At 37.2% G+C, this 25,127-nt stretch overlaps 1 protein-coding gene across 1 annotated transcript; it reads left to right on the forward strand.

Annotated features, from left to right (window-relative positions):
* Positions 1-22,554: 22,554 nt before the first annotated feature.
* LOC117333903 lies at positions 22,555-24,177 on the forward strand. Its single transcript, XM_033893321.1, has one exon. The coding sequence runs from the start codon at positions 22,555-22,557 to the stop codon at positions 24,175-24,177; it is 1,623 nt and encodes a 540-aa protein (XP_033749212.1).
* The last annotated feature ends 950 nt before the right edge of the window (positions 24,178-25,127 follow it).

Below are 25,127 nucleotides of genomic sequence, written 5' to 3' on the forward strand. Positions count from 1 at the left end.
TGTCCCGGCCTCGTTACGACTGTCGTCTGATCAAAACCGACATACATTTTCTGCATTTTATGACCGTCATTTAAAAGGTTGCTCCACCCTTCGTTTAGCCCGGATTATATTGATGGGAGGCGTTTTAATATAATACCAAAACACTGTGTGCCGTGCAAATTACGTGTAAACGAGCTCCTGATACGCCGGCGAGCACGAGACGCAAGGATCACAGCCTATATATAAACATATTTGTACAAAGAACATTGTTTTGAAACATAAGATCTTTAAATCGGTCCCGATTAGAGTGTTAAGTGTTGATCATACCGATAGCGGCAACATCAAAGGAAATTCTGGTTTTATATATCAACTTATTACATGTCAGCTATAATTAAACGAAAGAGCTTATTGTTTTGCGGATTTAATTTCAGTAACAAGTTTCGTGAAAATATTTAAGATTTGTTTAAAAGTCTGCGTCATGCCAAACGTTAAGAGCCCCACAAGATGGAGAGATTCAGGGGAGAAGAGGGGAACTGATTATAGAGCGTGTTACGAACATGATCTCGTTTATTTTGAAGTGTAACAAATTCATGACTCAAGAGCGCACATGAGTGGTCGGTACCGCGGCATTGGGAATCAGTGTAGGGGAGGGGGTAAATAAATAAATTTAAATAAGAATAAAGCATATTTCCTGTCGTAGATACCGGGTTCGGATTCGGAAGTACGATTCTCGTGACATAATTTAGTCGTTTGTTTGTTGTGTTTATTGCCCTGTGAACAGCGAAGGACATTTTGAGGCGGGGTCTCCTTGTAGTAGTTTTGGTGACTACAAACTGTGTCTTAATCAATACCATGTAGCTACAGCGTACAATGGATTGTTTATTCCACAAACATTAAAAACGATCAACAAACAAGTTTTTGATATTTATATCAATCTTCTTCTCTTTGTAAGTTTACTATGTATTTGCACTGTGTCCAGCTCTGCCCTGCAGGTAGGGCGTAGGAATTGTACCTGCTGCCCCCTTGCATGATCGTAAGAGGCGACTAAATTTGGGATCTTATCTTTTCTCTTCTTTCTGAACAACTTTCTTCTTCCTAATGTCTCCCTTGACAATGCCTCACTTTTGGCCTTTAGTTGAGCGTTCGCCCCTGTGAAGAAGGCTTTGGGTGCTGTCCCCTGGCCGAGACATATCAGAGACTTTAAAAATGGTAGTTGCTACTCCTGCTTAGCGCTCAGCATATTAGGAGTGGGACCACTGGTTGGCCCGTTGTCAGTATAATGTGACCGGGCAGATTGTGGTGCTGGGTGTCTTCGACAGTATGCTTCAGTGAGGTAGCACTATAAATCGGCAAAAGTTCTGGCCTATCACAAGGAGACTTACCACGAACATACCGCAGCCTCCCAAAACACACATACACATGTACGCACTCGCCACACGCATGCATGTTGCACGTACGGGAGGCCGTCCTTAGCTGTTAATAGGAAAATAAACCAAACCAAACCAAACCAAACCTGTGTTCAGTTGGCTCATTGAAAACAATTAAATGATGATAAGACCAGGTGCCCGGAGGAGTAAACGTCTTCTGTTTCATCAAACCAATACTAGAAGGCTTTCTTTATTCTTTATATCGCTAATTATTAACGCTGAAAGTCGTATCACACTTTTTGTTGCTGATTGTGTCGTGTTTGACACAGGTAGACAATTACACATGCGATCCGGTATCAATATTCCATCCGGTTTCATCAACGTTCCTTACCATCAGGAAGTTCCTTAATCAGCAATATATATATATCTAATTTAAAACATAATTGATCCTGCAGTTTTTTGGGGTAGATTTTGAAACGACGTGTTTATTTCCTAGTTATTAACCAGATCGTTCTGATATAAGGGTAAAGACAGCGATTTTCACTAGTGGAACATTGTTACCTACTCCCGTCTTACTAACAATATTGAACAGTAAATCGCACGATAAGCATATACGAGAATTTTCTATCTTTTTTTTATTATTGTAACCAAGGGATGTCCAGATTGTGTTACCAAAAATGAAATTTAGATTAGTCTCTGATTTTATTCCGATTTGCAGTTTTATCAGATGAAAACCACGTACAGATCTTCCTACACTTATATTTTTATCTCCAGTTGATTGCTTTCTTACATGTTGCTTCTCTTGGGACGACCGGATAAAGGAAAGTTATGGAGCATGCATGTCAGCCGATATGGCGACTCTCACCAGTAGCAGATGCTATTATTTCATATATATTACCATGTCCCGCTAGGGAATCGAACCCAGGGTCCCTTGATTTCCTCACCAGTCGAGTCGGTAGGAAGCAGCTACCTTCCCGTTTTAGCATCGCCAATTGAAATATGCAATTCAGTAAGTGATGTTAAGCTCTGTGATACCGAAAAAAAAAATGCCAAAAATATTAAAAAACAAAATGAGTTATACTCTTTGATCATTATATGTTTAATGTGTTGCAAAAATATATGGATACACAAGCCGCAAATCATTGATCTTATGGTGAAAGTTATTAACGGTAACTCTCGTTCAATGACGGACATACCCGATCTTATGGTGAAAGTTATTAACGGTAACTCTCGTTCAATGACGGACATACCCGATCTTATGGTGAAAGTTATTAACGGTAACTCTCGTTCAATGACGGACATACCCGATCTTATGGTGAAAGTTATTAACGGTAACTCTCGTTCAATGACGGACATACCCGATCTTATGGTGAAAGTTATTAACGGTAACTCTCGTTCAATGGCGGACATACCCGATCTTATGGTGAAAGTTATTAACGGTAACTCTCGTTCAATGACGGACATACCCGATCTTATGGTGAAAGTTATTAACGGTAACTCTCGTTCAATGACGGACATACCCGATCTTATGGTGGAAGTTATTAACAGTAACCCTCGTCCAAACAGTAAATTGAATTTCCAAAGAATGACGGAAATACCCGATCTTGTGTCTATGTCGGTTGTCAGGTTTGCCTACCACAACGGCGTGACGCGGCTCTTTCTTTTATTCCTTAGGCAAATTATGCAGGCTGTTAAAAGCGTTTCCCACAACTGTCTAATTGGGAAACTTAACAAAATAATTACAGGACCAGGGAAATATCGTTCATTGAACATTTTACTTACGTAGTAAGTATTGAGTATAGATATAATAAATTCGACCACAGGGACTTTGATTGGCGGTATTTAGTGAGGATGAAATTTAGGTCAGACACCAGTCACACAAGTAGAAATAATTCAATAGTGCTTGTATGAATGATAGGTGTCACACCATAAAATTTTGAAATGAAAACAGACGATTGTGTTTTCAATTTTCAATAGCTATGGTTACATTGTATTAATGGACAATGGAATTTTAAATAATTTCCAGCTGTAAAAATAACTGTCAGATACAAAATATGCTATAGTTTGAACATTTCAGAATTAAAAGTGTAAATATAACTAGAATCATTTCAAAAAGCCACACACACAGTTTAACTATCCAAACAGAATGTTGACTAGAAAACATCTTTATTTAGTTCAAAGACACAACGATTCCGTGTAATGGAGAAAACATCTGTATTAAGATATCTGGTACTAATAGATATACAGCGGAGACGGTGGTGAATTCCAGTGCAATACCCGCACTATTTGTGCCCGATTCTGAATCATTTCAAATAGATTCAAGTCAATGTAATTCGAAAATAATATTGTTTCATTTTTCCAGACGCACTCTTGATTTAATCTCAACACGCAACTGACGTAAAAAAATCACCAAATCGAGGCAGTCTATCTCAATTAGATTTCATTGCTGCACTGGCGAAGAATTAAAAAAAATCCAAACATTTCTTTCGATTTCTCACTTTTATCAGAAAAATCTGTGTAACCTGTAGGCTATTTTATACTGTTAAATCACGGTATCTGTTGTCACCAAGTGGTTTTTTAGTTTTTCTGAACTAAAAATAAATCGATAAAAGGTAAGTCAACATTCGATAGGTTTAATGATTTAAGTCAATACATACGTTATAAACATAACATATAAATGTTCTCGTTATGTAAAGTAGAGTTTACCTTTAACACAACAGCGCCTTCGGCAAATAATCTGTTCATACATACTTATCAGACAAAACTTTGAATATTTTATTGGTAACCAAATACAATAGAGAAATATATCAATTATAGAAAAAAAAACACACCAAAAAACAACATAATCTTAATAGTGATAAAAATAAAAATATTAATCATAAAGATGTTAAATTACACAGTGTACATATAAATGACAATTGGATTACCTTTATTTACAGTTCTTTTATAAGACTGATATTGTACAAAGTATGGTTTCGGAGTTCCTGATTTCCGGTGTTAGTTTAAATGAGAGTTCCGGGATCCGCTTATCAGGAACGTGTGTGGTATTTTAACATAACTTAAATTTTGTAGTAGGCGATTCATTGCCATATAAATACCAGTTACCTCCATAGAGGACGGGGTTAAACTCCACCGCTTTGTCCAGTTAACCAGACAATGATAATAACAATTCACATTGACCTTTATTCCCCGGCCAATCGTCACGCCCCTTTTGTGGGTATTGAGACGATTACGCACTTCCGGTTTATGTTTGTTTCCAAATCAATTTGTATTTAGCATTTAATCTTTATCAAATAAAAAAATCAATTGAAGGATGTAATAATAATAAAATGAACCTGCTGACAGGCTTTCCAAAAGTATCCAGCTATTTTGTTTTAAAGTACAAGGCCCATGCCAAGGTATTAAACAATGAACTAGATTTGCAAGTGCGTGCTTATTTATGTTGTTTTATTGAGGAGAAAAGTTAATTGAACTCGAAAATCTACAGAAAACTTACTGTTATATTGTACTTATATTTAAGTAAGATATTAAAAAAAACACACATTTTGAAAAACTATATAAGCAATGCTCGTTGTCATTTTTTGTGAGTATTGCGATTTCTTTTTTGATTTTGTGATTTCTCGTGTAAATGTTGCATACATATATAAAGTCTACTACACTTTGTTAGCTGACGCGAAGTTTTGGGTTGAATTGTACTCTGTAAGATAAATTTTCCTTCGGGTGAACTTTAAAACCCATGTTATACATTAAACAGCGTAACACAGGGAGTGGAATTGTTAGTAATTGTATATGTTTTGCTATCTACATCTGACTTCGTTATCGCTCACTTGTCAGTGCTGCCAATTACTGATATGTAGCGAGGTTCACACGAGAAATTACTAAATGATAAACATTATTTTGTAACGAAAAAACATTTTTATCAGCAAAACACAAAACGAGAAAATATAGAGTAAAATACAGATGGACCGTTGTAGAAGTTTCACCTCTGCTATTGTACAATTCAATATATCGGCACATATCGGTGAATTTGATACGGCGTTCCGACTCGTCAATTAGATGAGGCGAAAGTACGTGTGGTCTCGAACTACCAAGATAAGCTGCCCATGATCAGGCGGGGCTTTCATCCACTCATCAAACCTGTAAACAAATTGAAGCAGTTGCCCTTGATTAGATAAACGCAAAAAAAGTTATCGTAACATTTCAGATAGAGAGAATTTAATGGAACTTTGTATTTCCGACGTTTCTGCTGTGGAAAACCATCGAGGGAAATGTATAGCTTGCTCATTTTCTCTGATCGCTTAACAGATCACACATACGGAACGAAATAATGATGATTTTGATTTAAACTTATCTTATTTGCATATGAATTATACACAAATGGATTGGGCACAAGTTTTCAAACTTATACTAAGCCCGTTCCAAATATAAATTAACAATATACAACAGAATGATATCGATGAAAAATAATATCGCCAACTCAGTATTGAAAACAACTATTGTAAAGTTAGTTTGCCTCGGACTGGAAACCTACTATGAAATATTAATATTATTTTATCGAATGTTAACGTCAAAACTATGTATTGCCAAATAATGCATCGGTATAAAACAAGACCTTAAATGTTGAAATTGTTTCATCAGAGTTAATGTCCTCTTCACTGTTTGTTCTCGCGGTCCAAAGAAGAGGATAAGAATACATACTCATTCCATGTATATTTTCTAATTGTTAGAAATGCGGAAAGGAGAGTTCTGGGATAGGATTACACGAGACTCTCTAATGATTGGAAAACAAATACTAATAATCACATTTCAATTTTAGTGATAGTATGTATGGTATTATATGACTACTAAGGCAATGAATTATAACAAGATGTTAGTATATGGTCGATACACTGTTAGTGATTTATAGAGTGTTAAACACTAGCGAAGATATAGTAATACATCGAAGGAACTTTGAAACTTAAACATCGTAAGACTGCAGATAGTTAAACATCGTAAGACAGTTGATAGTTAAACATCGTAAGAGTGTTGATAGTTAAACATCGTAAGAGTGTTGAGAGTGAATCATCGTAAGACAGTTGATAGTTAAACCTCGTAAGACAGTTGATAGTTAAACATCGTAAGACAGTTGATAGTTAAACATCATAAGACTGTTGATAGTTAAACATCGTAAGACAGTTGATAGTTAAACATCGTAAGACAGTTGATAGTTAAACATCGTAAGACAGTTGATAGTTAAACATCGTAAGACAGTTGATAGTTAAACATCGTAAGACAGTTGATAGTTAAACATCGTATGACAGTTGATAGTTAAACATCGTAAGACAGTTGACAGTTAAACATCGTAAGACAGTTGACAGTTAAACATCGTATGACAGTTGACAGTTAAACATTGTCAGACTGTTGATAGTTAAACATCGTATGACAGTTGATAGTTAAACATCGTAAGACAGTTGATAGTTAAATATCGTAATAAAGTTGATAGTTAAACATCGTAAGACTGTTGGTTGTTAAACCTCGTAAGACAGTTTAAAGTTAAACATCGTAAGACTTTTTGTAGTTAAACATCTAAGACAGTTGATAGTTAAACATCGTAAGACAGTTGATAGTTAAACATCGTAAGACAGTTGATAGTTAAACATCGTAAGACTGTTTATAGATAAACAACGTAAGACTGTTGATAGTTAAACCTCGTAAGACAGTTGATAGTTAAACATCGTAAGACTGTTGGTAGTTAAACCTCGTAAGACAGTTTAAAGTTAAACATCGTAAGACTTTTTGTAGTTAAACATCTAAGACTGTTGATAGTTAAACATCGTAAGACAGTTGATAGTTAAACATCATAAGACTGTTGATAGTTAAACATCGTAAGACAGTTGATAGTAAAACATCGTAAGACAGTTAATACATGTAGTTAAACATCGTAGAACTGTTTCAGAAATAATTAACGATGATTCGTGTATTGTTGCAGGATACACAACGAGGACGAGGATATTTTGCAATTAAATTAATAACGAAGGCCGCAGGCCTGAGTTATTAACTAAAATTGCAAAATATCCAAGTCCGAGTTGTATATCCTGCAACAATACACGAGTCAAAGTTGATTATTTCTATTCTACCATGTACTGTTTAGTTCTGAGATCTACCTCTTTCTAATAGAAAAACGGCAAAGAAACCCCGGGAAAACCTTGTAATTAATTTCTTGAGTATTGCATTATTTTGTTGATAAAATATACATTTCTTTGCAGGCACTACGGTACTACAATCAAGAACATCTGTCATATGGCATTGATTTTTTAAAATTTTAAAAAAAGGGATGAAAAAAAACGGCCTTCGTAGGATTCGAACTCGCGTCGTGATAAAAAAATGAACAAAGACTAACCCATTAGCCCAAGGTGAATATTAGATACATAACATTGTAACAGCCGTGACTCATAAGCGTGAATTATTGACACGAACGTGTATTATTGGAAAATTATACATGGTTTTAAACCAATCAAAACTGGCGTTGCATAGAAAACATGGTAGAATAATAGTTAAACATTGTAAGACTGTAGATAGTTAAACATTGTAAGACTGTAGATAGTTAAACATTGTAAGACTGTAGATAGTTAAACATTGTAAGACTGTAGATAGTTAAACATTGTAAGACTGTAGATAGTTAAACATTGTAAGACTGTAGATAGTTAAACATCGTAAGACAGTTGATAGTTAAACATCGTAATGAGTTGGCATTTAAACAACGTAGTAGAGTTGAAGGTGAACTTTCATTGTAACACATATGACAACTATCGATTGGACATGGTTAAAATAATCGCAATTTCCAATAAAAAATCGCCAACAGGAAACAGATGCGATGTAGTAGGGCGATGAACTATGGGAAACCCTATAGTGTATTACCCTGATAAATAAACAGTTTGAATTGGATTTGACAACATTTCGGTTAAAATTTGATATGACGTTTAGAGTAAACAGTATCATCAAATGTGTATTAGTCAGGGATTATCGAGTTGTTGAATGACTCTTTAAAATGCTCCTTATGGATTTACAAGTGCTCAACAAATTGACACTGAATCGCACAAACTTGTGCCCATCGTGTACTTTTGAATCTCTTTGGTTGGAGAGTGTAACCGTCGGTTGCCACGGGTAACCGTTGCGGCTTGATAGCTTCGATTCATTCTCTTTGGAGGGCGTGTTTATGGATTTGAAGCATATGTACTCTTACAAGTAAGGTACAAATTAGAAGTGCTGGATTCGAAACTATCTGTAAAAGGTATGCTCTGCTGTATATCACTGATCAGTGCATCGATTTCGATGTAAATTTTGTAAGGTCAACTTTGTAAGGTAAATTTTGTTATCTTGACAACTAATCTATTTCAGGACAGGATCATTTTTTATTTGACTGTTAATGTATTTATATTTTGGTCGTTCAAACCAATAAGACAATTTTAATTCATCTTACTGTATTTCATTTCTTCGTGAAAAATCATCAAACAAATGGTGCCAACAAATGACGTAGAACCGAGTTTTGCAACAATATGGCCGAGTTTCTATAGTTACCATTTGCAAATAAGCAACATCGAATACACTGGAGTGTTTATAGAAAACCGGAAACCGGAAGTAGGCTGAATAATTATCAATTGTCTATAAATTGCTATGATATCCCTTTATTCCTTCGGTGTCGAGGCTATGATTCGCCGTCATTTCTTTGTTTTCGAGGCTATGATTCGCCGTCATTTCTTTGTTTTCGAGGCTATGTTTCGCCGTCATTTTTTTTGTTTTCGAGGCTATGATTCGCCGTCATTTCTTTGTTTTCGAGGCTATGATTCGCCGTCATTTCTTTGTTTTCGAGGCTATGATTCGCCGTCATTCCTTTGTTTTCGAGGCTATGATTCGCCGTCATTTCTTTGTTTTCGAGACTATGATTCGCCGTCATTTCTTTGTTTTCGAGGCTATGATTCGCCGTCATTTCTTTGTTTTCGAGGCTATGATTCGCCGTCATTTCTTTGTTTTCGAGGCTATGATTCGCCGTCATTTCTTTGTTTTCGAGGCTATGATTCGCCGTCATTCCTTTGTTTTGAGACTATGATTTTCACCCTTCTTTTGACTCGAGGCTATAATTCTTTATCCTTGTTTTAGTTTCGAGGCTATAAGTATACATCATTCCTTTGGTTCGATGCTGCGCTCATGAATACTAAGACATACCAGGGCTGCCATCTTGATCATGATGCTGACAAAGCGTGGTCTGATTGGTCAATTCAATCAAAGGATCGTTGACTTGATTTCAGGCTCGGGATTCCCTCTTGTTTACAGTGCTTAAATTTTAAGTGTGAGAGATGAAGCTTCGGCATTGTTTATGAGACATTCAGCGTGGTAAAGGTATTAAAAACAGTCTAAAATATTTTACCTGAAATTCATCGGCTACCTACAGGTAGTGTGTCAAATAGCCGGTATCAGTATCCTACGCAGCCGTGGTGTTGAAAGTAACGAAAACCTTGAGTATCTGCTTGAAATAAAATTTCAATACAAGTATTTTTTTCCGATTATTGATCCTTTTATGTCAGACTAGAGAGTAACGACTGTAAGAATTTTTTTTTTTTTTTTTTTGCTTTTGGCAACAATTCCCAGACGCTATTTTAAACAGGAATATTCACTGGTCCATATAACTATTAGCCAATCAAAATGGCAGGTTCAATAGCCCTGACCTGTTTTTGAATTCTCAATTTTTCCTCCGGTTTCGAGACTATATTTCCCGTCCGTCCTTTTGATTGTAGGCTATAGGAAAAGACAGGTGCCTTGGAGACTGGCCTTCCAGGAAACCTGTTCTAAAATGACACCATCGGTGTCTCAATTATTCCAACGTCAAAGAGACTAGCCGTATCGTGCAGGTACGAAACCGAACGGAAATATCGCGTGTTGGGTATTCAGATTTGGTTTAGAGGGTATCAATCAACAAACGATATCTGTTGACATGTACTTGTGCACGTGTAAAGTAATGCTATATCGGTCGGTTTGTGAGAGAGTTCGATTCAACAAACTTCGATAGACACCATTACGTGAAGTAGGCTAACTTTGGCCAGGAAACATTACTGGCGCCAAGTCGCGGGAAATGTTGAGAATTTCGCGCAGAATGTTTGAATCACTACACGGCCTGAGAGCTATCGCGTGCCAGTGTATACTCTCAAACGATCCATCTCACTCAGCGACAAGAGCGCCCTCAAGTGTCTACGACGGAGTACACCGGTTGACGCCTTGTGATTTTTCTGTGAGTCTTTGAAAATTACCTGCTGACAACTAACAGTTCCAAAAACCTGTTGTACGTTAGAGGGTAATAGTGAGTCTTATCCCATGTAAATAAACTGTAATTAGACAACTAGTTACCAATAATAACAAAGCTTGTTTTCTTACAGTACATGTACGGGTCATTTCAGTTCAGACTCTCTTCACAACCAAGCACACTATTTATATTCATTGTTTACTGAAGAGATTACTGGCATATGTAGGAATTGAATAACAACAGCTGTGTTTATTTAAAAGAATTCCGTAAAAAGTAACTGGGAAAATATGGCAACTTTTATATATGTACATAATATTAAATACATTAATTCCTTCAAATGTAACTTTTCTTCGAAATGATAAATAATTCATAAATTTGTTCAATTTAACGATCGGAAATACGAACATGATTTTAAAGATGCAGAGCTAGTTTTATTTTAAAAAAATCCGGAAAATTTCGGATACTTGTAACCGTAATGTGCTTTTATTTAACAAATATACCCTATCATAAGTCTATCACAAACAACTTTAATGTATGCTATCGAGAATACAATTTGTTACTGATAGTCGTTAAACTAGAGTTATTAATGGATGATATTTATAGATGCAGGAAAAAATGTTAAAGTAATCAAAGTTAAAATTGGTGGAGATAACGTCGAGATATTGTCATTTAAAGAGAACCACATGGTTTATAGCCTCATATAGTCAATATTTCACTCCAAATGTCCGCCTACCAAGAGGATTTATGGCAAACTTTAAATGCATTTTAAATGTCACCCTGTCTCAATATGACGTCACGAAAGCAGGTGGCTGTTGTTATGAATGCTATATACATGTGTACATACCTATATCTATATATAAACATTGACATGGGTAGTCTACAGTACTTATAACCGTTATATAACCAAAACAGTTTTGTCCGAAAATCGTGACCTGTGAATGTAGTTAAAACCTCTCTGGGCTCCAGACTGGGGCCTTAAAAATGTTACATTAACACTCCGGGAGGATGAGGCGTCACGTGGGCTCTGGGTGGGGATCTTGCACGTGTCAGCTTAATTAGCAAGTCCGTGCTTACATCAACAGATTATGTGTTGCGTAAAAGTAATTAACGTCACACTTCTTCATGAAAACTTTTTTGAATTATCACGAAAAACTTAACATTAAAACTGAAAACATAAAAACAAGTTATGACATTTATATCATTAAACAATGCCACATGTATCATATCAATTCCAAAGGGTTTTCCTGCCACACTGTTAGCTTAAAAGAAAATGAAAAAAAAAAAAAAAAAAAACCCAAGATATAACGATTTTTTGAAATCTTGAACTTCATAGACAAATAACTACAATGGTTTTGACGCGTTTTCCCCTGTAATTTCAGTTAAGATTTTCGCGCTTTGTTTTCCAAGTAATTGAAATGTATATTTTCGCACATTTTTTCTAATTTATATGTAGAAGCTAATATTACTCTTTAAATGATTTATAAATACAGACAATGATGGGCGGTAGTTAGTGTTTAAGTTTTTGATACGTGAAGTTCATTATATTTTAGAATATAATTGTTATATATTCCATGACAATATAATTCTGTTTCTCTGTGTGATACGTCGTCATTATTGACGGCAGGGGAGTTTTTATAAGAAGATACTTTACAAACCTATCGGCCTTGTCTTTTATCAATGTGACTTGTAATATCTATTTACATCGATGTTAAAAATGAATTATAAAAATATTTCCGTTAAGTGTCTCCAAGCAGACAGAACTCGATATAAACGTGATTTGTGTAACACGTTTTGATTAATGAATTACATGTGCTAATCTAGCCGATTTTACGGCGTGCTTGCAGAAAAAATAACAGTGCACGTGTAAAAAACACACGGAAGCAATCGTCGTAAAAAGTATTTTAATCACTTTGAGGAAATTGATTTAATATATTATAAGTTATCAATACACAATGTTTCTGGGCGGGGTGCTAGTGGGTTTTAATAGTACATTTCACCTAGAAGATATTGTGTACTTTAAAGTATTGACACACATTAGTCATTGAATTTTGTTTACACAATATCTGTTTTCGATTTGACATCACCTTAGAATATATATTACTACAGAACATCGTACAACTTTAAAGAGGCTTGCCCGCAGAGAGATCAGAATAATTGGCTAATGGAAAAAGATTTTTTACACATGACAGATTGTTGGAATTGTTGAGTTTTTCATTTTATTTTCCTTATAAAACGCTGAAAAGTGATATTAAAACCTCATTTTTTAATATTATTTATTTAATCGCAACCCGCAATAAGTCCCCGCTGTAAAGTGGAGTCTAATTTGATTGACACATCAAAGAAACAAGCACGTGCACAGTGCCGCACAGTGATAACTTCAAAGGCAGCGGCGATTTACAAAGAAGATTTGCCGTTATATTCCATACATTTCCCTCTCAGGTTGAGTTTTAAAACGTCTTTTAAATACATATTCTGTAATTGTTTTCAAGAAATAAAGTCGGAAAGCCTCTAATTTTGTCACATAGAAACGTGTACTGAAGTTTATTTAGTGATCGGAGATGTGCCGTTTACCGGTCCATCTGCGGGTAAGCCTCTTTAATGAGTGCAGAAAATTCTTAATTAATAAAAATGTTAACTCTATTAATTTAACCACAATTACGAAACAACATAATCACGCTTGTCGGTCTGGATGGAAGCGCGCGAGGGGTCTTACGTACCTGTCGTAAGAAGAACCCGGGTACCCGGAGAAAACCCACGTGGTCGGTCAGGTCACCCTATACCTTTTCACGTCCGATCGGAGAATCAAGATGCAAGATTCATTCATTTCTTCTCCAACTTAATGTTACAGAGATAGTACATTAACATAATATACATATATTTGTGTGTCCAGAACAGCATATATTGTAGATTTTGTTTACACAGAAGAACAGACTGTGTGATTGTTACATTTGATAAAATTTCTGAGCTTCCTTATTCTTGAACATTACATAACAGAAGAAGAATATTTCAAAATATTAACTTTTTCACAGTATTATTTTTATTTACCAAGTAAATTTCTTCTTTGTATAATAAATTCTGGACATTCTAAAACATAATGCAATTCATCAACAGCTTTATTACTTAACCTCGTCCGTCTATACATGAAGGGCAAGTGCGTTACCATCCGACAACTGCTGTGCTCTCTCTCTCTCTCTCTCTGTCCCCCCCCCCCCCCCCCCCCCCCACACACACCCAGGTTTTTAACAATGTAAATGTAATGTCGATATTTTGAATCACCTGATGATAAAGAAAAGTAACAAAATCGGAGCAAACGCTAAAATAAAATCCAGTAAGGAAATAAACAAACCTAAAAAGTTACATACAAATGCTGTACAGTTTAATCCTAAATCGTGTCCCTTTTCGGTGACTATGAAATAGTTATACCTATGTATCAATAAGGAGTGTCGTAATTTCTCCCGTAATGTTGTTCTTATAATTGAAACAGTTCAGTATACTCGTGAAACTTACACCTAATATTGTTACGAGACAAGCGGATGTTCATTTTACATGTATGTGGCGAGGAGAAAACTAATCCGACGTTTCTCTATTTACTTTCGATTCCCTGCCCAAATACTACCTTACCAAAGTCAAGGTCTGCCAAGCAGCCAAGACTCGGCAAGTTATGTCTTTATAATGAGATAGAGTACACCTCCAAATCACAGTCTGTTTATTTTACTGGCGAGGCAATTACTCTAAATACATATGAATGTGTTTCTTTAGTTGGTTAATGGCTGAAAAAAATATATATAAACAAGCAGAATATGACTCAGAAGCGCAAAATCTCACATTTCCAACCCTCCACCCCCACCCCACCCAACCTTCTATTTACTCTCCACGCAGTATTTCTCAAAAACCGTCATCCTTTGAAGTCTATAACAAGTATTCCTTTCCTCCTTTATATTGCCCCTCCCTCCGATCCTCCAATACTGCCACTACCACCCCCCCCCCCCCCCACACGTTTCTCCGACCCTCCAATACTGCCACTACCCCCACCCCCGCGACTCTCCGATACTCCAATACTGCCACTACCGCCCCCCCCCCCCCCCCCCCCCCCCACGATTCTCCGACCCTCCAATACTGCCACTTCCCCCTCCGATCCTCAATACTGGCACTATCCCCCCCCCCCCCCCCCCGATCCACCGATTCCAATACTGCACCCCCCACTCCCGTCCCCCGCCGTTCACTCTATTGCCTTCCGGTTAAACACATCATCTGCACCCTTCACATCATTTCTCAACATCCACTTCTTCTCGACACCCCCTCGTTCTTCTTCCCTTCCTGATGTTTCTCTGTTCTTTCTTTTCATGATCTCATCGGCCTTTCATATTAATAAACATACATATGTAAACAAAAATCGTTTAAAAGTACTCAAATGGAATTGGCGGGGGTTCAACACAGAAACTTAAATTCAACAAGCGTTTCGCGTTGCACATAGAAGAAAAGGATGATTTGGATAGACTTGGATGTCGTTCGGATGCACTGACCGCACGCTTATTTCGATGACCTTTATTTTTGATATGATAAACCCAAATATTGATGTGCATAAAGTTGGCAAAAACAAGCTCTTCAACATTCCACTGGATATAATTCGTCAGTAATATCCACAGACTGAAATATTAAAGGTATGCCGTATAACGTTCGGTGATTTGAAAATCAGGATTTCGGGACCATTTTAAAGTGCCTGTTTAACAACTTGATAGATAGAATATATCATTTCAAAGACATGAAATCCCTCCACGCCATTTTTCAGTGCATCTTTGTAATGATAGTCTTGACTTTAAGAAATCCTATCTCAGTGACGTACTTGCCACGTTCTCTTATTCCAAAATATTTGACCGTAATATCAAACTTTAATAAGATCAATTATATGTATTTTTTTAAATGTAGAATGTAAGGTTTTCAGTGCCAAGTCCCGTATTCCGGATCATATTGGTTCAGTGCAAAATGTTTAGATGTGAAATCACTTTCTTATTTCCTTTTTTTTGTTTGTTAATTTTTGTTGTGTTCAAGAATCTGTTGCATATTAGATTATGTCCCAAAATCCGTAGACGATAATATTGTGTTAAACGTTTGGAAAGTCCCGATCTGCACTCCCATGTGGTAGAAACTACATATACACTATGTACATGTACATGTATGTATGTAGACAATTTGCAGACAATATTTTGATTTTTATGTCATTTAAATAGTCCCATAGATAAACTGCAGTGTACAGATCAGGTCATATCCGGCCTATACTCTGCTCTTGGTCGGTGTACCTAAGGACAGGGCTAAGTGTCTCGCCAAACATAAGGCAAAAGAGGGACAGACTACTGTCTGCTGGATTCCAACCCATGACCGTTGGGCACACAAAAAATGTTCGGTATGTTTTAAGTATATTGATCATGATGGCTAATATTTGCCAATATTTCATTATTTCAATGACTATGATTGGCATCCCTGATATCTCTATCTTGGTACGAGCAATCGTTACCGAGCTGTTAATGCGAAGTTTGTGTTCCAAGTATATACATGTATCTGTAGGATAGGTTTAACATGTACATTGAGCATTAACGATACTTTAATCAATATACCTTTCAGTAAGACTTGGTTTGTCGGCTAGACAGGCTGGCCAATAAACGATACTAATGAAAGAATGATAGCTCGGGGACATATGGATCACAAGGATACAGCTTGGATTTTTTCATCGAGGGATAATTACATTAAAAAAGTGTCTGTGTTGTTTCCTGGTCTCTATCATAGCATGGAGTTAACCATAGGGACTTTCTAACGCATTTCTAACCAACGGTCCATATATAACAGTTTATTTTCATTATAAACTGGATTAGGAATTCTTGCCAATTCCTTGTCTTCGTCGCTTGTCTCATGTTTCCGATGTATTCATACTTTCTGACTTCTATATTTGTGCAAAAAGGAAGATATTTTGCATACTTATATTTATGATGACTTTCTTATTATCTCATACATTTACTCATATCAAGTTTTGAAGTAGTTTTAATATCGCGAGAGATTACCTACGTCACCAAAATGTTTGTTTCTCACTCAGCGGATAGGAGAAACTTCTAAATGACACTGATCCGGTTACGCTTACTTAACTACGAACTAAATCTTTAAAAATATAATTGCGAGAATAATGTGACGTCATGGACTTGATATAGTTTTGTCTATTTTTCACGATAGTCAGAAGAAGACACCCTTGTTATCACAAAATGTCGTAGAAATGTTTAAACCCTGGGTAAGCCTCAGGTTTCACAACATTTGGTAATCTTCGGGTGGAATATCCTAATCTTACTTACACACGTGAAAGAGTCTTGTGATATTACAAATTTTGCGTAATGTGATATAACACATTTTAATCATTGTCTATTCCACTAGATAGTTGTAAATGAAATAGTAACAAATATTTAACCCGACAGAGCCTCATTAAAGGAAATATCCGAGGACGTATTTTGACGTATTTTTGATCTGAAACGAATCAAATGAAATAGAAACACAGCAAATATGTTGTGTAAGTAAAGAGTTTCTGAATATATTTTATGATGAAATTATCAGAATTTCAATTAAATTTTCGACGTCTGCTTTTTCTTAACTCCCCTCCATTGGCGTTCATTTACTTTGCAGACATCCCAAAAACGAGGGATGATTGATATGTTGTGAGCCTCGTATTAAAGGAGGTACTCAAGGATGTTCTTTCTAAGTCCTACTATTCTTTGACTATACTAGTATAAGGCCGTGTATCCAAGGACTGGTCTCATTTGGTCTGTTTATATCGACGAGGTAGCACTCTAAAGTAAACAAGACAAGAGACAAAATGGACAAAATCGGTGAAAAAGAGGTGATCCAATATTTGCATAAAAATGTTTAACACCTAAGGATATCCATAATGATATGATAGCAATGCTAGGGAAAGATGCCCCTTCATAGGCTACAGTGAAAAGGTTGGTGGCAAAATTTAAGGGCGGCCGACAGAGCCTTGAGGATGACCCCCCGTCCTGGAAGGCCTGTCAATATTGCAACCCTAGAAATGGTCAATGAAGTTCATGATATTGTTATGACTGACAGACGAGTCACAGAAATATATATAGCCAATAGAGTTGGCATTTCACAGGAAAGGGTACATTCCATTCTGACCGAGGATGTTGCAGTGAGAAAGCTTTCGACCCGATAGGTACCAAGACTTTTGACAGTTGATCAGAAGCACACCAGGCGCACAATATCGCATGTTATTCTTAACCTTTTTGAGGAAGATCCTGCCAACTTTCGTTAGAGATTTGTCACTATGGATGAAACATGGGTCCATCATTTTACCCCAGAGGCCAAACAATAGACGAAACAATTGAAGCACCCTAGCTTTCCCCTGACAAAGTAAGCAAAGATTGTTCTCTCACCTGGGAAGGTTATGACCTCGGTTTTCTAGGATGCAGATAGTATTCTGCTGATAGATTATCTCCAAAAGGGACAAACAATCAATGGCACATACTATGCTTCACTTCTGAGGCAGTTACGGGAAAATATTAAACTTTAGCGCCGCGGAAAGCTCACTAAAGGTGTGTAATTCAGGACTATGCTCCTGTCATTGGCATGGCTGCCATTCACGATTGTGGCTTTAAATTGATTGAGCATCCGTCGTATTCACCTGATCTCGCTCCATCAGACAAAACCTGTTTCAGGCACCCACTTTCAGTCCGATGATGACGTCATAGAGTGGATAACTTTCTGAACAGCCAAAAGTGGCATTGAGGCCCTTGATCCTTCAATAAGAGGCTCACAACATATCAATCATACCTCGTATATCAAAATGAAAATAAATTAATCAACATACATGTATACAAGTGATGAATTCAACATTAAACACACATAACATTTCTAAGGATTTCGATACGAATTGATTCAACAGAAAAAAACATTACATAAATCCATATTTCACCTTTTGATTCATATCTCGTTTCCATTAGTGTTCAAAGGAGACTGTAACATATTTTATTGACGTTGGCGGTGTTACATATCAGGAGAGTGGGAAAAGACACGTAAACAGGCGATTATGTACACCTTATGGTGGAAACTCGTGTTTCCGGATACTTTTAGTTCCGTAAAAATATTCGGATTAATTGATATGTCGGTTTTTACACAGAAAATTAAGATAACCATATCCCAAAAAAATCTACACGATAACTCATTTTTCTAACTTGTATTCATTGATATCAAGGATACTGTTATTCAATTAGAATACGACGGCTTTGTACTTAACTTTTTGTAATTGCTTATCTTTCAAGCTTTTAAAACATTTATAAAATCATACATGCAAAAAGCACAATCCTCCTCCTGGTTGACATAAATCATTATCATCCATTTCAGTATATGTAAATTCATCATCAACAACTTCATTCAACATTCACATGCTTATTCATAATCAGCCATTACTAATTCAGCATCACTACCATTGTGATTTATTGTTGGCTGTATAGAATGAATGAAAGGTTAAAAAGGAAGACAAAGTCTTTAACTTCTTTAATTATTTTTCTTCTGTTCATGACATATTGGAGTACCAAAGAGGGGGACCTGATGTATCCCATGTTGATAAGATGCCACTGTGCCCTCTACCTTGTAGGGTCAGATTGTCGTACCTATTTTTTGATTATCCAAATGTCGTGGTATCTTCTTGGTATATTTTGTAACAGTTAATCGATACATTAACAAAGAATCAAAATGTTGGCGGAGCCGATGTAATGGTTGTGGCCTGTTTGACCGATCACGTGACTATGTTAGATTGTCGTACATGTTCAGGAGACAAAGGAGATGTTCAACAGAATGTCGTCCTTTATTAATGAAAATAATACGCTAATCCTTAATTTTAACTCTCGCATTGTGGAAATCAATTTGGAAACAGTTTGTTGGGGAAATCCGTATCTAACCTTAGACCTTAACTCTAATATCTTTAATCATGTGCAAACTTTCTTCAAACTCAGCCACGGATTTTATTTTTTAAAAGTCATTGTAGAAGTATGCACGTTTTCGGTGTAACGATATAGTGTTCTATGTGTAAATGTTTACTTGGAGAAAGTGTTGATAAGATGTTATAACTTTCGTCCTATTCCTTGTTCATTCTTGATTGAGAGTAAAAATGTTTCAAATCAATCAATCAAAATTATAACCATTTTTCGACTACACAGCATTGACACCTGGCCAGAACTTACAGTATACAAATTGGTCTAGTTGATAACTCTTCGCTACCGATTAATTCCAATAATTTGTGAACTACTTTGAGACAGCTTTGTGGCTGAGATATAGCGGTATATTAAACTCCATATTATTATCATTATCAACCGACTTTCCTAACCAAAGAACCGGTCTGTTATCTGGTTTCAAGAATGATGTACTCTACCGGAATGGTTGAATTTATTTTTGGAAGATAAAATTGATATGAGTAAAAACAAATATTATTTTCAAACTGATGACAATATGATAGCCAATCAAAACATCGGTTAGAACGCGATTTGAAGTCTGGTTGTCATGTCAGGATACACACATATGCCCCACGTCACTTTTTGCTGAGATGGAATTTCGTAATACAGTTTTTGTTGTAATCTAATTCAAACAGGTGCTTTATTATCCTTTCGCAGTTTATGTCTGTAATTACAATCTCTATTTCGGTTTTGTGTTATTCAGAGAAACCGGAGATATATTTACACAAAAAGATCTGTAAAATACGGTTAAACCGTAATGTATATGTACCGTTCTACCTCTAAAAAACCTGAAGTTAAGAATTCGCATCTGTTTTCGTCGTCTCTGCAATGAACAGAAATTACGGAAACACTGCAATGTAAACGATATCATTTATGTGTATCTGCATGTGTGATTCAATTACATTTAACAATCCCCTGTCCATGGTTGAAGGTACATGTATATCTAAAGACCGAGTACGTACAAACGCGTCAATAAAATCTGCGTTCGTAAAAATGAAACCATTCTCATGCTTAACCATGGAATCTGTACTCAACCGAAATTCCTTTAATTAAACTCGCTTGAATTCGGAAATAGAAGTTTAATGACTCATTTGTCTCTGATATAGCGGCTGATTTCTCTCTGATGAATGACTCATTTCGTTGTGATATACTGCTGATGTTTATCTGATTAATGACTCAACTCGCTGTGACATACTGATTTTAATTTATTTAATTTAAGTTTATACAAGTGTGAAAAGTCCATCCTCTTATCGTCTAAACATGTTATTAAATAGGTTAGTATATTGGAGGTAGATCGTAAGGGAAATATATGCTAATTAGGCCAAGAGGAAGTAACTGCTATAGTAGTCACGTGACCTAACTGACCAATGGTCAGCAGGAAGCATCCAGTCAGCCATCTTTGTGATGCGAGGATAAGTCAGACTCTAGAGATAGTTCATCTGCTTGATCGTCAACATATCTCACCGCACGGTTCCTGCCACGATCTTTTTTCCATCACTGCTATAGGGGATACTTTCATACATATTATACATCGCGTGTGCTTGGAACTACTACGATATCGGTGCTTTTACGATGAACTGTTTTGGGCTTGTTGACCTACGGCCAAATCCTCTCTGAAACAAAGGATCATGATGAGACCGTCACGTAATAACTCGAGATCGGCGCCGTACGACCTTTCTATGCCCGAGAATTGGACAGCAAAGAAATTACGAGAAGAGTTAACTTCACTCGGTGTGGTCGTTCCTTCCAATTACCGTAAGTCACGTTTATTGGCTATGTACAAAGACAAAACCCAAGTCTCAAACGGGGTTCATTCAACCATGACATCTGACCCGACCCCTGGGCGGATGGAGTTTACGGATTCCCAGAATGCATCGCGCAATACACACCAAGATGGCGGAGTTACGGAGGTGCTTTCACAGCTGACTGATACGCTAGCGTCCATGCGACAAGATATGTCATCCATTAGACAGAGGATGTCGTTTCTGGAAGAACGGCAGGTCCCGGCGGCAGCAGCAGCAGGCGGTGTATCGCAAATAGCGACAGATCCTGGCTTAGTACCCGTTCAGGGACCTTCGGGCGGCGAGTCATTCACCCTGCAGTCGGCCATGGTAGCTTTCCAAACGTCTTCCGCCACATCAAGTACGTCGGGGAGGACCCAATTTGGATTTTCATCGGAATCTTTACCATTCGTGGAGACTATCTCACCTGCCATAAGGAAACAAATAGTGGAAGGTAAGGATATCAACCTGGCGTGTTTGTTGATCCCATATTTCAACGGCCCAGCATCCGGCCATAACCCCGACAAACCCGACCCCAGGTTAATGAGGAGCTTATCCATCGGGGAATTTGTACAGGCATTCAGTATATTTAAACATGTGATGTGTCAGGCCTACCCCAATAGACGATATGAATTAGACATGTACGAGAGAGACGTGGTCGACATGGCGTCGCGTTACGGCGGCCAGGGTTTCTATGAGTACCATAAACAATTTAGTAGTAAGGCTGCAGCTCATTTACGCTTTCAAAACGTTATGGTTGACTGGTCCATAAGGAACAATACCATGTTTTGCAACATTTTCACAAATCTCCCCCCGTTGGCATGTTCACAGTGCGAGAGTACCAGTCACACTGCTGGTTTTTGCCCTCTTATGACTCTTAACACCTTGGATATGAAACAACAGTCTACAAATCCCCAATATAAATCTTCTCCCAACGCAGACAGCTATGGAAGACACAAAGTGCTGTACAAAGGCAGTGAGATTTGTAATAACTTCAATGACAGAGGTTGTCATCGCGCAAGATGTAATAATCTTCATGTGTGTTTGGTATGTAAAAAAGACCATTCTAAACGTGTGTGTCCCCAACACTCTTCTACAAAAAACGACTCGACCCCCTACCACAAACAACATCAGGGAAGACAGTAGGGGGTATGCAGGTTGCTTCGACACCTATTGATATTCAGGAGCTTGAACGAGATCTAGCATTACATCCAGACAGAGACTTTGTTTCTTACCTTTTAACTGGTTTAAGGTCGGGTTTCCACACCGGAATTACTTCTCTCCCTAGAAACTCCATTGAGTGTGCCAATTTGCTGTCTGCTAGGAATCAGTCTGATGTTGTGAAGGAACTGATAGGATCAGAGCTTGACAAAGGTTTTCTGATAGGACCCTACCATGAGTGCCCTTTCGTCACTTACAGGATAAATCCTATAGGCATAGCAGAGAGCAAATATTCTAGGAAAAAACGTTTAATCGTTGATTTGTCTTCTCCACACAACAATGATGATAACCCGAGTTTAAACGATTTAATCAACAAAGATGAGTTTTCTCTGCAATATGTGACTGTCGATGACGCTATCAATATTATTAAGCGATTTGGTAAAGGCAGCTATTTATGTAAGACAGATATCTCCGACGCCTTTAAGCTAATACCCATTCACCCATCTCTGTGGCCTTTCCATGGTATCAAATGGGATGGTTTGTATTATTTCTATACTCGACTGGTGTTTGGAAGTAGATCGAGTCCCAAGATTTTTGACTGTTTATCACAAGCTGTGTGTTGGATAGCAGTTCACCGATATAACATTCCGAATATCCTTCACCTGCTAGATGATTTCCTAACTGTGGATCCACCAAACTTTCATCAAGCCACCAGTACCATGGAGAAACTTATGTGTTTATTTGAATCGTTAGGTATTCCCATTGCTCAACATAAGACGGTGGGGCCGTCACTATGTTTAGAATATTTGGGAGTTACCCTGGATTGTGATCTCATGCAGGCAAGACTACCCGGAGAAAAGATTTTCAGAATTTGTGAGATATTAACTGAATTTAAAGACAAAAAATGTTGTACTAAACGTGAACTCCTCAGCTTACTTGGACATTTAAATTTTGCGAGTAGAGTTATTCCACATGGTCGTTCATTTGTGTCATATCTCATCAGCTTATCTACCAAAGTCAGAGAATTACATCATCACGTCAAGTTAACTGAGTCATGTAGACTGGACTTAAATATGTGGCTCCTGTTTCTCTCGCGGTGGAATGGGATTTCATTTTTTCTCAACGACAATGTTACACAGGCGGCTCACATGCACTTATTTACTGATGCGACAGATCGTGCTTTCGGAGGGATTTTTGGTAATAAGTGGTTTCAAGGGACGTTCCCCTTGGAGTTATACGAGGGAAAGGATAAGATCTCCATGGCTTTCTGTGAATTGTTCCCCATTGTGATTGCATGTGTGTTATGGGGCAAAGAATGGTCAAGGAAAAGGATTTTATTTCATTGTGACAATATGGCAACTGTGGACATTATAAATAAAGGACGTTCCAAAGTAGAGCTGATTATGAATTTAATGAGGAAGTTGACATTTTGTTCAATGTCTAACAATTTCATTGTTCATGCAAGACATATTCCAGGCATAGATAATTCTATAGCGGATGCTATTTCTCGTTTCCAGATGGAGAAGTTTCGTCATCTCGCCCCACATGCAGATCCATTTCCAACACTGTGTCCTCCACTTTCCAGCCTGATGTTGTTCGGGAAAAGCAAATGAACAAACTGTGGGATTTAGCGGTCAGTCCTGGGACAGCTTCTACTTATTTAGTAGCCATTCAACATTTGTTACGTTTCATCACAATGTGTGGTATAGTGTGTGGTGCAGGACAATTACCACCAATATCAGAAGATTTGTTGATGCATTTTGTATCACATTGTCATAATAGTTTGAACTTGACATTTGCTACAATCAAGCTGTATTTAGCGGGGATACGGTTTCATTATTTGAAAGCTGGTTACAGTAATCCTTTCGCTAATACGGAAAGACTATCTTATATCTTACGAGGTATTAAAAAGAGTCAGCAAGGAAGTGTTTCAATTAAGAGATTGCCTATTACCTTTGACATTCTCGATCGCATGTGTAGATTATTACAGAGTGGTGTTTTCTCCAAAGATTTAGACTTATTATTATTATGTGCATGTCAGATGGCTTTCTTTGGGTTTTTAAGATGTGGTGAATTTACTGTTAAATGTAAGTCCAAGATCCAAGACGTCCTGTGTATTAAAGATATTGTGGTAGCAGACGATCACAAAAGCTACTCATTGTTTTTGAAGGTCTCTAAAACTGATCCTTTTAGACATGGCGTACGGATTGCCATTTTTAGTAATACTGTGTTGTGTCCGGTCATCACCATGAAACATTTCTTACAAATGAGATTCAATCAGGGAGCTACAGTTTCGTGTCCTTTGTTTGCTGAAAGGAATGGGTGTATTCTCACCCGGGAACAATTTATTTCCTACCTGAGGCATATACTTGCAAGATTAGGTATTGATAGCTCAAGTTATAGTGGTCATTCATTTAGAATAGGTGCAGCAACTTCTGCAGCAGCAGCAGGAGTTGAGGACCATCTTATTCAAACCTTAGGACGATGGTCATCCAATTGTTTCACTCGTTATATCAGAACTTCGTCCACTGTTTTAGGTGATGCCCAGCTGCGCATGTGTGAT

The sequence above is a fragment of the Pecten maximus genome, chromosome 9 (genome assembly GCF_902652985.1).
Source record: "Pecten maximus chromosome 9, xPecMax1.1, whole genome shotgun sequence".
Lineage (NCBI taxonomy): Eukaryota > Metazoa > Mollusca > Bivalvia > Pectinida > Pectinidae > Pecten > Pecten maximus.

Excerpts from the sequence above, each read along its gene's own strand:
- LOC117333903 (XM_033893321.1), top strand. The coding sequence starts at position 22,555 with ATGCAGGTTGCTTCGACACCTATTGATATTCAGGAGCTTGAACGAGAT.